Source organism: Phocoena sinus, chromosome 18 (assembly GCF_008692025.1).
Source record: "Phocoena sinus isolate mPhoSin1 chromosome 18, mPhoSin1.pri, whole genome shotgun sequence".
NCBI classification, from domain to species: Eukaryota; Metazoa; Chordata; class Mammalia; order Artiodactyla; family Phocoenidae; genus Phocoena; species Phocoena sinus.
In genome coordinates this window covers 265,914-281,614 of record NC_045780.1, presented here as the reverse complement: position 1 = coordinate 281,614, position 15,701 = coordinate 265,914, and the positions used below count along the sequence as shown (strand labels likewise).

The 15,701-nt window shown below is 38.3% G+C and overlaps 1 protein-coding gene across 3 annotated transcripts in view; it reads right to left on the bottom strand.

The window, feature by feature from the left end:
• The window catches only part of RNF17 (ring finger protein 17), a 110,657-nt gene that overhangs the window by 3,378 nt on the left and 91,578 nt on the right, over positions 1-15,701 (bottom strand). For all 3 annotated transcript variants that reach the window (XM_032611512.1, XM_032611511.1, XM_032611513.1), the window contains exons 27-33: positions 11,469-11,588; positions 10,409-10,489; positions 7,984-8,109; positions 6,787-6,843; positions 4,675-4,791; positions 3,362-3,530; positions 1,071-1,206 (exon numbers count right to left, since the gene is read on the bottom strand). In XM_032611512.1, the coding sequence (XP_032467403.1) occupies positions 1,071-1,206; positions 3,362-3,530; positions 4,675-4,791; positions 6,787-6,843; positions 7,984-8,109; positions 10,409-10,489; positions 11,469-11,588 (806 nt within the window). The remainder of the gene's footprint in view (positions 1-1,070; positions 1,207-3,361; positions 3,531-4,674; positions 4,792-6,786; positions 6,844-7,983; positions 8,110-10,408; positions 10,490-11,468; positions 11,589-15,701) is intronic.

The following is a 15,701-nucleotide window of genomic DNA, read 5'->3' as shown; positions in this document are numbered from 1 at the left end:
CATGCCGCAGAGCGGCTGGGCCCGTGGGCCATGGCCGCTGGGCCTGTGCGTCCGGAGCCTGTGCTCCGCAGCGGAAGAGGCTACAACAGCGAGAGGCCAGCGTACCGCAAAAAAAAAAAAAAAAAAAAAAAAAAAAAAAAAAAATGGTTAAGATGTTAGACTTTATGATATGTGTATTTTACCACTATTAAAAAAGTATCACAAACAACAATAAAAAAAGTTGGAAAATAACAGTGTCGGCAAGGATGTGGAGAAAATGGAACTCCTGTGCGTTGCTGGTGGAAATATAAATAGTATAGCTACTATGGAAAAGTTTGGCATTTCCTGAAAAAGTTAAACACAGAATTATCATATGGTCCCGCAATTCCATTTTGAGGTACATAATACCCCCAAACAGCTGAAAGCAGGAACTCAAAACGGCTCTTTGTATGTCAGTGTTCATAGCATTATTCACAGACCAAGTGTCCATCAACAGATAAACAAAATGTGGTATATACGTAAAAACGAAATATTATTTAGTCATAAAAGTAATGAAATTCTGACACATGCTTCAATTGGATGAACTCTGAAAACATCATTGTAAGTAAAATAAATCAGACATAAAAGGACAAATACTTATGATTACACTTGATGAAGAACCTAAAATAAGCAAATTCATACAGGGACTCTAAGAGGGGTTACCGAGAGCTGAGGGAAAGGAAATGGAATGTTATTGAGGGGTACAGTTTCTATTTGGGGTTATGAAAAAGTCCTGAAAATGGACAGTAGCAATGGTCACACAACACTGAATACTTAATGCCAGTTAACTGTATACTTAAAAATGGCTAATGTAAATTTTTTCTCTAAGAATTTTTTAAAATTTATTTTTTAACATGGTAAATTTTATGTTATGTATATTTTACCACAATAAAAAATAACTTTTAGATAGAAAATACTCCCAATATATAAGCAGCTTTAAAATAGATTTTTTTCTTTTAAAAAGAGGCAAAATCTTTTCAATTATTTAAAAAAAAAAGAATAGAAAACTAAGAATCCTAATTCAACTAAGTTTACATTTTTGTTTTTTTAACCTGTTTATTGTCAGCTTTTCAGTTGATCCATAATCAACAAATTGTACCAGGACAGCCAGAGGATTAAATTCTTTAATGGCAACAATCTTTGCTCTGTACCATACGCCATCGTCATATTCTGCAAGGCAAGGCATTTCTGAAAAGACAAAAAGGGGAAAATCGCATTGCCTTTTTTTTCTTTTTTTTTTTTTGTGGTACGCGGGCCTCTCACTGTTGTGGCCTCTCCCGTTGCGGAGCACAGGCTCCGGACGCACAGGCTCAGCGGCCATGGCTCACGGGCCTAGCCACTCTGCGGCATGTGGGATCTTCCCGGACCTGGGCTCGCACCCATGTCCCCTGCATCAGCAGGCAGACTCTCAACCACTGCGCCACCAGGGAAGCCCCACATTGCCTTTTATTTTCTTAAAAACGTTTTTTTTTTTTTTTTTAAAATACAGTAAAGTACAAAGAAAATATAATCACCAATTACCCATTGTTCAGAATTAAACACTCAACAGTTAGCCACATGTTGGCTTATGCTCTTTTTTCTGTTTATACTTTATAAACCTTGTTTTTCTTAATTCCTAAGTTACGAAAAGGCTGGAAGAAAGACACCTCTCCATTCTCAGAGTCCTAGTTCTTCCACCACCCAAGGCTTAAACCATCCTTCCATTGTTCCCACTTCTTATATGCCCCCGATTTTTGTTCCTTTGGGCAGTTGTCTTCTGCAAATGATAGTAAAATGGTTTCTGTTATTCCTACTTTTAATTTCCTTCTCCTCCAATCCAATTCCATTGCTCTGTAGTTTAAAAAATGTCAATGGCATCTTAACTGTCTGCAGTACCAAGTCCTTAGACTGCAATTTACAGGGTTCTTCACAATATACTCCCAACCCACTTCAACCACATATCCTCAACGTGTTACCTAAATAGATTCCTTATTCAGCTCCTTCAATATAGATTCCATACATATTTAATAAGCACTTGTCTATGAATCAACTTGTACATATACATAATTGAAGAACCACCACAGAAAAAATGCACACATGTATGTATAGCTCCGTGAATTATCACATTACTCATGGACTGTTTGTGCAGCCTCCCTTGAGAGAAGAGCACAGTGAGGAAGGAATTGTTTCTTCCAGATTATAAATTAATTTACAAAAGTGACAGTTTATTTTTTCACTCATTGAGCAAATACTTAAGAGCACCTATTTGTGCCAGGTGCCCTCCTTAAGTGCTGATGTGCCCTCCTTAAGTGCTGTGGCACAGAGTCCCTGCTGTGGTGCTGCCTTAAATGCCGGGAGGAGGGGAGGAGGGGAGGAGGGGGTGGGGTGGGATGCATCAGGGAAGAGCTGCCATTCGAGGATAGCTGAGCAGAGACCCTGCTACATACACATCCCAGAACTTTCCAGGCAGAGGGAACAGCAAGTGGTGTTTATCAGCCAAACATGGGTCACAAGTGATTAAAATCTCATTAAGTAAAATCAGACAGGACGTCAGACTGATGTTTTCCTTTGCTAAATTATCCTCTGATATGAACAAAATACCAAGGATGAATACATCCCTATACATCACATACTGATAAAATGTGTAGACACCACTCCTTGTATTCAGGAACCGTCATCACCAGTAACTAGATGCATTTTCCTCATAGGAGAATGCCATATATTTAATAAAGATAGGGAAATAGAAAGGGAAAAAAATCAGGGTTTCACCCATGCTGGCAGGACTCAACACAATCTGAGTTCTGCTTACCCACACCACAATTAGCAGCTTAGGTGGCTTGTAATTAAAATAAGTGCCGTTCAGGTCCAAGTAACAACTCACAATCTGAGCTACTGGCAAAATTACAAGCTCAGAAAAGCCACCTTCATGCAGTCAATGTTACAGTTCGACCTGAGCTTTGAAAAACAAAAGCGCCCCAAGGCAAGAGACCATGTGCCACAGCACTTAAGGAGGGCACATCAGCACTTAAGGAGGGCACCTGGCACAAATAGGTGCTCTTAAGTATTTGCTCAATGAGTGAAAAAATAAACTGTCACTTTTGTAAATTAATTTATAATCTGGAAGAAACAATTCCTTCCTCACTGTGCTCTTCTCTCAAGGGAGGCTGCACAAACAGTCCATGAGTAATGTGATAACAAAAGCACCCCAAGGCAAGAGACCCTCACTTGATATGGCGCTCAGCCCACCATATCAAGTGAGGGTGATAAAAATACCAGTTAACCTTAGAAACAACCCAGTCTTATCAGCACTGAAACAAAACAGTGGCTTCATTAGGAATCCCGTTTTAATCTGAAAGTTTAGTACCTGTTCTGAAGTCCGTCAGAGGACGGAATGTCTCCACATCCACATTGAACCTCCCTAGCGCTTCCTCAAGGCTCTCAGGCTCAGGTTCCCAGCTGACTCCACTATCAACTGTGTCATCATGCTGCTTAACCAGATTACAGTTGTCTACAGAGTCAAGGCAAATATACACCTAAGTGGGGAGAAGGGAAGGGAGAAAGTTCAGATTCTGTAATTTTTAGTATTCATGATGTGGACAGAACGACTGCGCAGCCAGTCCCCAGCAACGGCCTCACAGTCCTCACAGAGTCAAGTCCCCACAGCAAACCAGACTTGCTCTTTGTGACTGGAAAGCACGACAGCGGCGGCGGTATGTGACCACCGAGCCCAGGTTGTCAAAGGCATGGTCTCTGCCTTGGTGGCGCTCAGCCCACCAGGGGAGCGTGCAGACCCGGGCCCGTGGGGCTGGGGCCCAGCACTCGGGCTCTGGAAGTGGATCCTGCACACCCCACACACACACCCCGACTGCAACCCGAGATCCTGGATTCCCGACTTTCACGTGTGTTGTTTTATGCTGCTCAATTTGGGGTAATTTACGTGGCGACTAATAACTAATTAAAAATCATAAAAACCAACAATAGTTTGCACTACTATGTTCTCTGATGAAATTATGGAGCAAATTCTTCTTGTCTGTGAAAAGAATGGTTTACTGTGTAAAAATGGCTGAGGGACTGCCTGGCCACTTAATTTGTCATTTCTTTCTCTCTTGTTAGGCCAAGCATATATAATTGAATTTTCTTTAGTGTACTTACTCATTCAGTCAATATTTACTGAGTGCCTACTATATCAGGCAGTATTCTAGGTTCTAGGGATACACCTCTGACGAAAACAGACAAAAATCCCTGTCCTCAAGGAATTACATTCTAGTGGGAAGAAGCAGACAAAGAGAATAAGGAAGTGGCACAGTGTGTTGTTACAAGGTGATAAGTGGTATGGAAAAACAGCGAATAAAGAGCACCTAAGTTCAATGTAGGAAGAGGACAGGGGAATGAGATGTTTAATAAGATTTCACAGGTGGAAATAAGTTCCAACTTAATCTAAATATTTGATTGAAAAAGCTACACAATACTTGGAAAACCCAACAGTGATTAAGGAACACTTGCCTCATTAAGTACAAACAAGTGTCTGAAGAGGACATTATAGGGCAGGCAACCTAGCGGCCACCAGCTGTCAGCTATGAAAATCAGGAAGATGGAAATGTGGAGACTCAACCCTAGAGTTAAAGACCGAGACTGCCTGTCATGTTTTTAACCACCAGCATTACTGGAATCACGTACTTCGCTGGGTGAGACAACGTGCTTAACTTGAACAGCGTAGAGCTCTCCAGGGGGAGGAAGAGGTGAAGACAAATATGGTGGTAAAACAGGAGTCTCTGTTTCAGGCAAGAGCAATTCCTAAAACACCAAAAATAAATTCCAATTTCAGAGTGACTATTACAGAAACCCACCACGTTATTAAAGCTTATTACAGTGCCAATGTACTTTCATTTAGCAAAAATCTAGCTGAGACACTGAAAATCACAAAATAATTTTGTTGCAGTGGGACCAAAATGTGATAAATAACAAAAGATCTTTAGCAATCTTTTGTCCCATGCCCAAAAAAAAGATTTCGTGTAAAAAAAACCCCCACAGGCATATTTACTTATATATAATATTTACATATAACACATAAAACTCTAGAAGAATGATTAACGAATTGCAGCTGCTTAGTGGGACGGACTGGGGTGTTCAAGATGTAGAATTGGGGCAACTTTTCACATTTCTGTGCTATTTCATTTAGAGTATTTTATAATAAAAACTAATATATGAAATGACAAAGGAAGATTTAAGTTAAAAATCATGAAAAAAGTGTGCTCTCTCTTAAGCTCTATAAAAGCATAAGGAGTAATTAAAAGTTATATGATTCCAAAGAGGATCAAGGCAGTTAGCAGTTGTTAAAAGAAATATACATATAAAAATATAGGGGGTTTTTCTTTTAGTAAGTTAAAAAAACACTTGAATATGGTGATAAATACTAAAACAATCATATTCAAATTTGCAGACTCACTTATTACTATTTAACATTTCCAAACTGGTGGCAAAACAAAACATATTTGAACCACTTAGATTTCAGCAAGAAGTGACTACCTACTGTTGAATTTTACTGATTTGTTACAGAACACTTTACAACAAGCATGTCATTTTTATAATTATAGGAATTAAATTCTACTTAAAATTTTAAATGATAACATTTTACTTACGAAAACACTTCTTGCACCAAAAAGCAAAAGTGACAAAAGAAAAAATAAGATAAAAAGGATAAACTAGACTCCATCAAAATTTAAAACTCTGGTGTATCAAAGGATACCATCAAGAAAGTGAAAAGACAACCCACAGAATGGGAGAAAACATTTGCAAATCATATCTGATAAGGGACTTGTATCTTCACACCTATCCTAAGATGGCTAGGAAAAAGGTCAGATAAGTCTTGGTGAGGATATGGAAAAAGTGGAACCCTTGTACAATCCTAGTACCAAAGTAAAATGATGCCGCTGGTTTGGAAAACAGTTTCACAGTTCCTCAAAATGGTAAACATAGTCACCATATGACTTAGTAATGCCACTCCTAGGTCCATACTCAAGAGAACTGAAAACAGACATCCACTTAAAAATCTGTACACAGGGCTTCCCTGGTGGCGCAGTGGTTGGGAGTCCTCCTGCCGATGCAGAGGACGTGGGTTCGTGCCCCGGCCTGGGAGGATCCCACATGCCGCGGAGCGGCTGGGCCCGTGAGCCATGGCCGCTGGGCCTGCGCGTCGGGAGCCTGTGCTCCGCAACGGGAGAGGCCGCGGCAGTGAGAGGCCCGCGTAACACAAAAAAAAAAAAAAAAAAAAAAATCTGTACACAAACGTTCATAGTAGCTTTAATTCACTATCTGTAAAGGTAAAATATCAACAGATGAATGGATAAACAAAATGTGGTGTATCTGTATAATGGAATATTATTCAGCAATAAAAAGGACACATACTACAACATGATTCAACCCTGCAAACATTATGCTGAATGAAAGAAGCCAGTAACAAAGGGCTATGATTCCCTTTATATGAAACGTCCAGAACAGACAAACCCACAGAAACAGTTTCCAGGAAACTGGGGAAGGGGAAATGGAAAGTGACTGCTGCTGGTATGGAGCTTCTTTCTGAGATGGAATGTTGTGGAATTAGATCGTTGTGATGATTGCGCAACTCTATGAATATATTAAAAACCACTGACTTGTACACTTTAAAAAGTTGAATTTTATGGTATGTAAATTATCTCAATAAAGCTGTTATGCTTAGCTTCCTGATCTTGTATCAGATTATTTGTACTGATGAAGTGTCCAAATTTTCAAAATATTTAGATTGAAACTTACCTCAAACCTTATTTCCCATCTCTCTTCCTCATACTTTTTATTGTAATCTGTTGGTTTCTGAAATAATATAGTATTATTAATGAATAAAACTATCTTTATGTAATATTGTTTTAAGGCACTTTCATATTTCATCCCACAAAAACTGCATGCATGACCTGGTCGGCATTCATTTCAGCTTAACTATGGGAAAATCTAGTGTTCTGTGTGATCTTAATATTGCAACAAGAATCCTCAAAATTATGCTAAAAGCATGTCAACTGTCATCAGTTTATAGTAAGAGTGGGAGCTCTTACCTTTCCTTTTAAATGTTCACACTGAAGAGTACACCTGGCAGAGAGACTAAGTAATCTTTATAAAATCTGTTTAACAGATGAAACACTCTTTACACAAACACGCGGGGGGCACACATGCACACACACACACACCTCTATGCTCAAAAGAAACAACTAGCTGTGAGCATTGCATGTACAAAGTTATGTCATAGTTTCCTATTTGAGAGAAGAAAGTAGTTTCCTATATTGAACTGAACATCTACTGTTTGGTTGTGTACTATCACTAAAATGAATGTCAAAAACCTAACAAGTGAACTGCAAGTCTAAAAATATCTTGCTATATAAAATGTTCACATTCTTATTTATGATGAGTACCCTATTTCTATAAAGTATTTGTGGCAGCCTGCAATGTGAAATCGTATCTGTAACAGACTAATTATGTTTTTTAAAATATTATAAACAGAAGCACCAGGCAACTGGGAACGGGCTATTTACTGAAGCTAAGCTTAAAATCTGGCTCTGAGTTCCCTGTAAGAAAGCAAACTGGGGTAAATGTTATAATACTGAATATAAGGCAAAACCATTTTATCTTGGGAGAAGGTCGTTTCTGGCAGTGAATTCCATTATGATTTTATAATTTACATCTATATTCAAACAACGTTAGACAACATATGAGCTTCTCATTAGGTTTGAAGATATAGAAAACTAAGTGACGCTTAATGCAATTGAAATCTTTTTTAGGACTTTATAAAGCATGATATAGGATATTGCTTTCTCAAAGAATTTACAAATCCTCTAGACCCTCTTAACATATCAGGCATGTAGAACTATATGGAAGGCCTGAGGCAAAACACAAAATATGACATTTTAACCAGTTTCTTCTTTTTCTATAGTTTAGATTTTTATAGAAAAATAGTTCACTTACTTCCTTCAATATTTCCTCAGAATGTTCAAAAGTACAATACTTATGGTGTGCCATAAAATAAGAAAGTGACATTCCATCAAAATAGAGATGAATAGATAATTTCTCCCATGGATTTTCTGGTAATTCCTATTTAAGTTCAATAAAGGAGATTATTACTACAAAAATAAAGTCTGCTTGAAGATTAAAATTTTACAGTCGGCAAAAATAAATTAGATTTCTGACATTCACAGTATTACTAGTTTGACTAGTGACTCGTTTTGTAAAATTTTCTTCCTGGTATTTTGGCAGATAACAAGGCCATAATGCTACTACTCTGGTTTTTATAAAATATATTTACATGTCCATAAGGTAGAGTTTTCTAGTTATGTAAAGAAAACAATTTGCTATATATCATCTTTAGATAATACTAATAATTTATACTAAGTAGAAGGAGAAAGAAAAAGTTATGCTCAGGGGTAAAGAAATGAAGTTTAGTTAAAAATCCAAAAATGGCAGGAATCAGAAGAAATTAACAACAGTCTAGGAGTCATATAGTAGCTTTCAAACCCGTGGGTCTATTTTCAAACATTAGGTACCAAAATGCACATGACTGATAAGCTGATCGTTCCTCGCTGTTTCCACTTGGTACCACCTTAGTCCAAACTCAGAGTTAAGTGTAATCGCCTTCCAGCTGATCTCCTGCTTCTACCTTTTTCTACCATCCAGTTTTCACCAGTGCAAAGTGAAAACAGTAGATTGTGAGGTCAGATCACATCCACCTCCGCGCAGTGACAACTGCACCTCTCACAGGTGGCCTCCCACCTCCGTCCTTCCGTCTGCTCCTTGGACACTCCAGGCGTCTCCTGCCCTGCGGCTCTCTGCACTGATCTGGTAACTGCGTGGTGTGTCCTCTCACCACTCGGAAGTCTCAATCAAATTTTATCTTTTTAGGGATGTCTTCTCTGACCACTGTATTTAAAATGTTATCTCCTCCCCCACCCACCTCTCCTTATCAGCCTTTCCGAATTCATTTTTCTAGCCAGCACTACTATTTAACATCTATATATATATTTTTTATTTTACTTCCCATCACTAAAATGGAAGCTCAACGGAGGCAGGAGCTTCTATTCGGCTCTTGCTGTGCCTGCAGGCCCAGGACAGAGCCCAGCAGGTAAGAGGCACCGGGTCCGTGCCATGAGCACGTAAGGTAGGAGGAACACTTCTGGGGAAGGTCCGCTACGGCAGCAGGGCTGCAAGGGCAGGCACAGGCATGGTTTCTGAGAAATCCAGTACCTTGGTATACGCCACACTGTTTTCCTAGGCTAATAAGCTAAGCAGCAAAGAAAGCCACCTGGATAACCTGAACAGTTCCCATCTCTGCAGGACTTCCGTGACTGTCCACAGAGGCTGTGAATAACCAGAGGTGGAGAGGCTTCTCCACTTTCTTATTTAAGTGCGTCTGTGGCTCTTTTTAGGTCTTTATTAGCCTGCCATCACACCTTTCATACAGAAACACTTCAAGTTTTTCTATCTTTCTGCCTGAACCCTCCAACACAGCTCCAGGAGAATCTTCTCATTGCCTCACTGCTCAAGAACCCCCAGCGGGGCCTCCTGCCTGACGTCTACTTCTCTTAAACCCTATTCGCACTGCTGCTCCTCCCAAAACTTCTACTGTTCTAGTAGATGCATTTCCCATTTCTGTCTCCGCACCTACCTGGTCAGGAGCACTTCATCAACTCCCATTTCTACATTCCTATTACACTCACTCTTTTTACCAGCTGTCTGGCTCTCGGCAAGTTGTGGTGTGAAGTCTTTAGGGTTTTGTCTTGTGTCTCACTGTTTCACTAACTAGACAGGGCCCTTGAGGACGGGAATTACCTGCACCTAACACAGTGCTACACACACAGCACCATCCTGAAAACTACCATGTGTGTTTATAAACATCTCTACTTCCTTAGTACTCTCCTTGTGTCAAAATAAGTTGTTAATAAGGAATCTTCCAAGTTACTTGCTTATGGAAGTTCTCAGGAACTTGCTCAAAATTAGATTTATTTAAAGTGAGCCTAGGAACCAAAGTGGTAACTTCTTTTATGTTAACGAGTAACTGATAATCACATAGGAACATAGTTCTTCATAAAAAAAATCCCTCAAATTACATTACCTGTAACACTTTATGGCTAATAAACTAAATCAATGATATATGCTTTATTTTTAATTTTTTTTTGAAGTTGGTTGTTTTAAGATTTTTTGATGTGAACCATTTTTAAAGTCTTTATTGAATTTGTTACAATATTGCTTCTGTTTTTTGGTCCCTTGGCCGAGAGGCATGTGGGATCCTAGCTCCCCGACCAGGGATCAAACCCACAGCCCCTGCATCAGAAGGCGAAGTCTTAACGACTGGACTCCCAGGGAAGTCCCAATGATACATGCTTTAAATACAAATTACCATAATGTGAACTTCCACCTCTCTCTTTGAAAGCAGTTCCTGAAGGAGTTCTACTGCATCTGGTTGCCAGACATTCCCGACCTATTTGGGATTAATAAACTCAGATTCTTTCACAAAATAAAAGCAGGAAGTAAATGAAGATACACAAAAGTAGCCATAAACAGGTAACACTAGAGAGAAGGACAAAATATATAGGCAGTTTTCAGAGAATATCATGGGTATATGATAAAAATGATCTTAAGAAACTAATAATTTGTCTCAGCTTCCCCCCATGTTACTCTCTTAAAGCATTTTATGCTTTAAAAAGATAAACCTGCACTAAAAACAAAGCATCATAGAACTTTTAAAAGAGGCCAATATGCCAAAGCAGTGCTTGTAAACTGACTACAATGTGTATTTATTAAGGAGCAGTGACTATTACGTCTTATGTGTTAAGAGGTTCACTTGGCCAGGAAATTGGGGCCTCCTGCCAAAAGCCCACGAGGAGCCCCAGCTTCCTGCCAGTGCCCTGTGAGTGAGCATCTGGAAGCAGGTTCTTCAGCCCAGTCAGTCCTTTGGGTTATTGCATTTCTGGTGCACATCTTGGCTGCAGAGTCATCAGGGACCCTGAGCCAAAACACCCAGCTAAGCTGTTCCCAATGCCTGAGCCACAGAAACTGTATGAAACTTTTAAAAAGCTTATTGTCAATTTAGACCACTAAATTTTAAGCTTAATTTGTTATATAGCAAGAGATAATTAATATACCATTCCCTTCTCTGATCCAGCTTCAAATTTCTTGAAATTTTATTTGAACCATAACTAAAATTAACAATTCCAAACAAAATTCCCATCTATGAAGACATTATCTCTCTTAACTTATTCAGATATTTTTATATCCTTCAGTATAATTCTGCCATTTTCTTCATAAAGGCCCTTTAGCTATCTTTGTAAGCTTATTTCTAAATATTATTTTTGCTGCACTGAAAGGGATTTCATCTTACATTCTAATTTCTAGAAAACTATTGTTAATAAAGACAGTATTTTAAAATTAATCATCGTATAAAATCTCTGTTTACTCACAGGTATGGTATTATAGAGCTGACAAGGAATACAAAGTTGGGGTGTATCAGGGTATAGCAAAATAGGGTAAAGATGACACTGTGGAATCTTCTCAGTGAATCCGTGATCTAAATATTGTACCTGAAATAGGACAAAGTTTATAATTAAAACTTACTACTAAAAACTAGGGGACAGAAAAGACTCCCTGGTATTAAATAGAATTTAAAAAAAAGACATTCTAGAAGGGGATATAAATCTGGATTTTAAAAATCTCTAGGAAAAAAGTAACACTGTATTTCCTCATCCCATAGTGTATCAAACCTCACTGTCAAAAGGTTTTCTTACAAATGAACAAAAGCTTTTTCTTTTCTTGAGAATAATCAATTTTTTGGAGGATGTTTAAAATTTTTCTTTTGTTTTTCCAAGTATTTTAGAAGTCCTGATTTCCATTTAATAAAAGAACATTTCTCAGTATTCCTCAGTTTCACAGTTTGGGAAACTCTGCATGTAATGTTTCCTTCCTGGAGAATCACACTGCATAATAAAGGTTCTGAGAAGTCCTATGAGAAAGAAACTTGTTTTTAAGTCATCCAATGTTCCTCAAATTTTGTAAAATAACTTTCTAAAGACTTCATTTTTTAAAGAATTTTGGGTTCACAGCAAAATTTAGAGAAAGGCACAGAGATTTCCCTCACACCCCAGCCTCCCTCACTGTAACATCCTGCACCACAGTGGTAATTTGTTATAATCATGAACCTACATGGATACGTCAAAATCAAGGTCCATATAGATTACGTTAGGGTTCACTTGGTGATGTACACCCTGTGGGACTGACAAATGTATAAAGATGCCCTGTGAAAACAAAGGATGTTTTCATTGCCCTAAAAATCCTCTGTCCTCCCTCCCCGCAACCCCTGGCAAACATCTTTTTACTATCTCCATATTTTGCATTTTCTAGAAGGTCATATAGTTGGAGTCATACAGTATATGTAGCCTTTTCAGACTTGCTTTCACTTAGTGATATGCATTTAAGGTTCGTCCATGGCTTTTCATGGCTTGATAGCTCATTTCTTTTTAGCACTGAATAATATTGCACTGTATGAATGCACACTACAGCTTATTTATCCGTTCACCTACTGAAGGACATCTTGGGTGCCTCCAAGTTTGGCAATTATGAATAAAGCTCTTATAAACAGGTTTTTGTGTGGACATGTTTTCAACTGCTTTGGGTAAATACTGTAAAAATTTAGTAAACAGAAACCTCAATTAAACAGAGTTGGGAGATCAGAAAGGGGGAGCTCCATGTCCTTTGATGATAGCAGAGCCCAACAGGAGGAATACAGACTCTTCTTCTTTCCTGGGAAGGACTCAGCCAATGAAAAGCCACGGACTCTTTGTTTACTAGAGCCATACCCACTTCCTTTTCTTCTCTATAAACGTGTTCTCCTTTCCTTGCTTTGCAGGAACTTGCACGTTCCTGCAGACCCTGAATTGTAATTCTCTGCTGATCCTGAATAAACCCAACTTTGCTGGAGAAGTATCTGGCAGTCTGTTTATTTCAGGTCAACAATACCAAGGAGTGCGACTGCTGGATCATATGTGAAGAGTAGATTTAGTTGTTGAGAAACCGCCAAACTGTCTGCCAAAGTGGATGTACCACCGTGCACTCCCACCAGCAGTGGAGGGTTTCAGTTGCTCCATATCCTCACCAGCATTTGGTGTCGTCTGTTCCAAATTTTGGCCATTCTAGTATATGTGTAGTGCTATCTTGTATTAACTTGCATTTCCCTGGTGACATATGATGTGGAACTTCTTTTCATATCCTTATTTGCCATCTGTATGTCTCCTTTGGTGAGGTATCTGTTAAGGTCTGTGGTCCATTTTTTAAATTGGCTTGTTTTCTTACTGTTAAATTTTAAGAGTTCTTTGTATATTTTGGATAACAGTCCTTTATCAGATGTATATTTTGCAAGTATTTTCTCCCAGTGTTTAGCTTGTTTTCTCATAATCCTGACATTGTCTTTTGCAGAGGATAAGTTTTTAATTTTAATGAAGTCCAGCTTGTACCTTATTTCTTTCATGGGTCATGTCTTTGGTGCTGTATCTAAAAAGTCATTGCCATATTAAAGGTCATCTATGTTTCTATGTTGTCTTTCTAGTCTTACAGTTTTATGTTTTACATTTAGGTCTGTAGTCCATTTAGAGATGATTTTTATGGAAGCTATGAAATCTGTGTCTAGATTTTTTTGCATGTGGATGTTCCATTGTTCCAGCACCATTTGCTGAGAAGACTATCTTTGCTCAGTTGCATTGCCATTGCTCCTTTGTCAAAGATCATTGACTATATTTATGTGGGTTTATTTCTGTGTTCTCTAGTCTATTCCATTGATCTATTTGTATTTTGCTTTGCCAATACCACACTGTCTCGATTAACTTTATACTAAGTCTTGAAGCCTAGCGTTGTCAGTCCTTTAACTTTGTTCTTCTCCTTCAATATTGTGTTGTCTATCCTGACTCTTTTGTCTCTCCATATAAACTTAAGAATAAAGTTTGCTGATATCCACAAAATAACTTGCTGGAATTTTGACTAGGATTGCACTGAATCCATAAATACAGTTGAAAAGACCTGACATCTTTTTTTTTTTTTTATTTTTTTTTTTTTGCGGTACGCGGGCCTCTCACCGTTGTGGCCTCTCCCGTTGCGGAGCACAGGCTCCGGACGCGCAGGCTCAGCGGCCATGGCTCACGGGCCCAGCCGCTCCGCGGCATGTGGGATCCTCCCAGACCGGGGCACGAACCCGTGTCCCCTGCATCGGCAGGCGGACTCCCAACCACTGTGCCACCAGGGAAGCCCAAGACCTGACATCTTGACATCGAGTCTTCCTATCCAAGAACAGAGTGTTGCTCCATTAATTTTGTTCTTTGATTTTGTTCATCAGAGTTCTGCAGTTTTCCTCTTATATATCTTTGTATATATTTTGTTAGATTTATACCTAAGTATTTTGTTTTGGGGGTGCTAACGTAAAATGGTATTGTTTTTTATTTCAAATTCCATCTGTTCACTGCTAGTATATGAGAAAGAAATTGAGTTATGTATATTAACCTTATATTCTGCAATCTTCCTGTAATTGCTTACTAGTTCCAAGAGCTTTTTGATGAGTCTCTTGCTTTTTTTTTTTTTTGCGGTACACGGTCTAGTCCATCTAGGTTATCCAATGTGTGGGTATACTTGTTCACAGTATTCCTTTTATCTTTCAGTGTTCATTAAATCTGTATTGATATCCCTTTTATTTCTGATATTAGTAATTTGTGTCCTTTTTCTTTTTTTTTTCTTGGCTAGCCAGGCTAGAAGGGTTATCGATTTTATCAAACTTTTCAACGAATCAGCTTTAAATCTCATTATTTTTTTTCCCTTGAATTCCTGTTTTCAGGGATTCACAGATTTCAGCTCGACCTGGTCAGGGGCTCTTACTATTTCTTTTCTTCTGCTTACTTTGGCTATTTCTTTTTCTAATTTTCTAAGGTAGAAACATAGATAATTGATTTTAGACTTTCCTTCTTTTATTTTATATATATATATATATATATATATATATATATATATATGTATGTATGTATGTATGCATTCAATACAATGAATTTTCCCCTCAGAACTGCTTTAGCTGCATCTCATAAATTTTTTAAGTTGTTTTCATTTTCATTTAGTTCAAAATATTTTAATATTTCTCTTGAGATTTCTTCTTTGACCCATGAGTTATTTAGAAGTTTGCTGTTGAATCTCCATGCATTTTGGGATTTTCCAGTTGTCTTTCTCTTACTGATTTCTAGTTTAACTCTATTGTGGTCTGACAGCAAACACCGATTCCTATTCTTTTAAATTTAAGGTGTGTTTTACAGCCCAGAACGTGGTCTATCTTGGTGAATATTCCATGTGAGCTTAACAATGTGTATCTTGCTGTTGTTGGAGGAATAATTCTATAGATGCTAATTATATGCAGTTGATGATGATGTTGCTGAATTCAGTTATGTCCTTACTGATTTTCTGCCAGTTGGATCTGTCCATTTCTGATTCGGGGGGGGTGTTGAAGTCTCCAACTATGATAGTGGATACACCTATTTCTCCTTGCAGTTCTACTAGTTTTTGCCTCATGTAGTTTGACTCTCTGTTCTTAGGGCCATATTAAGAATTTATTAAGACATTCAGAATTTTATGTCTTCTTGGAAAACTGACCCTTTTTCATTATGTAATGCCCT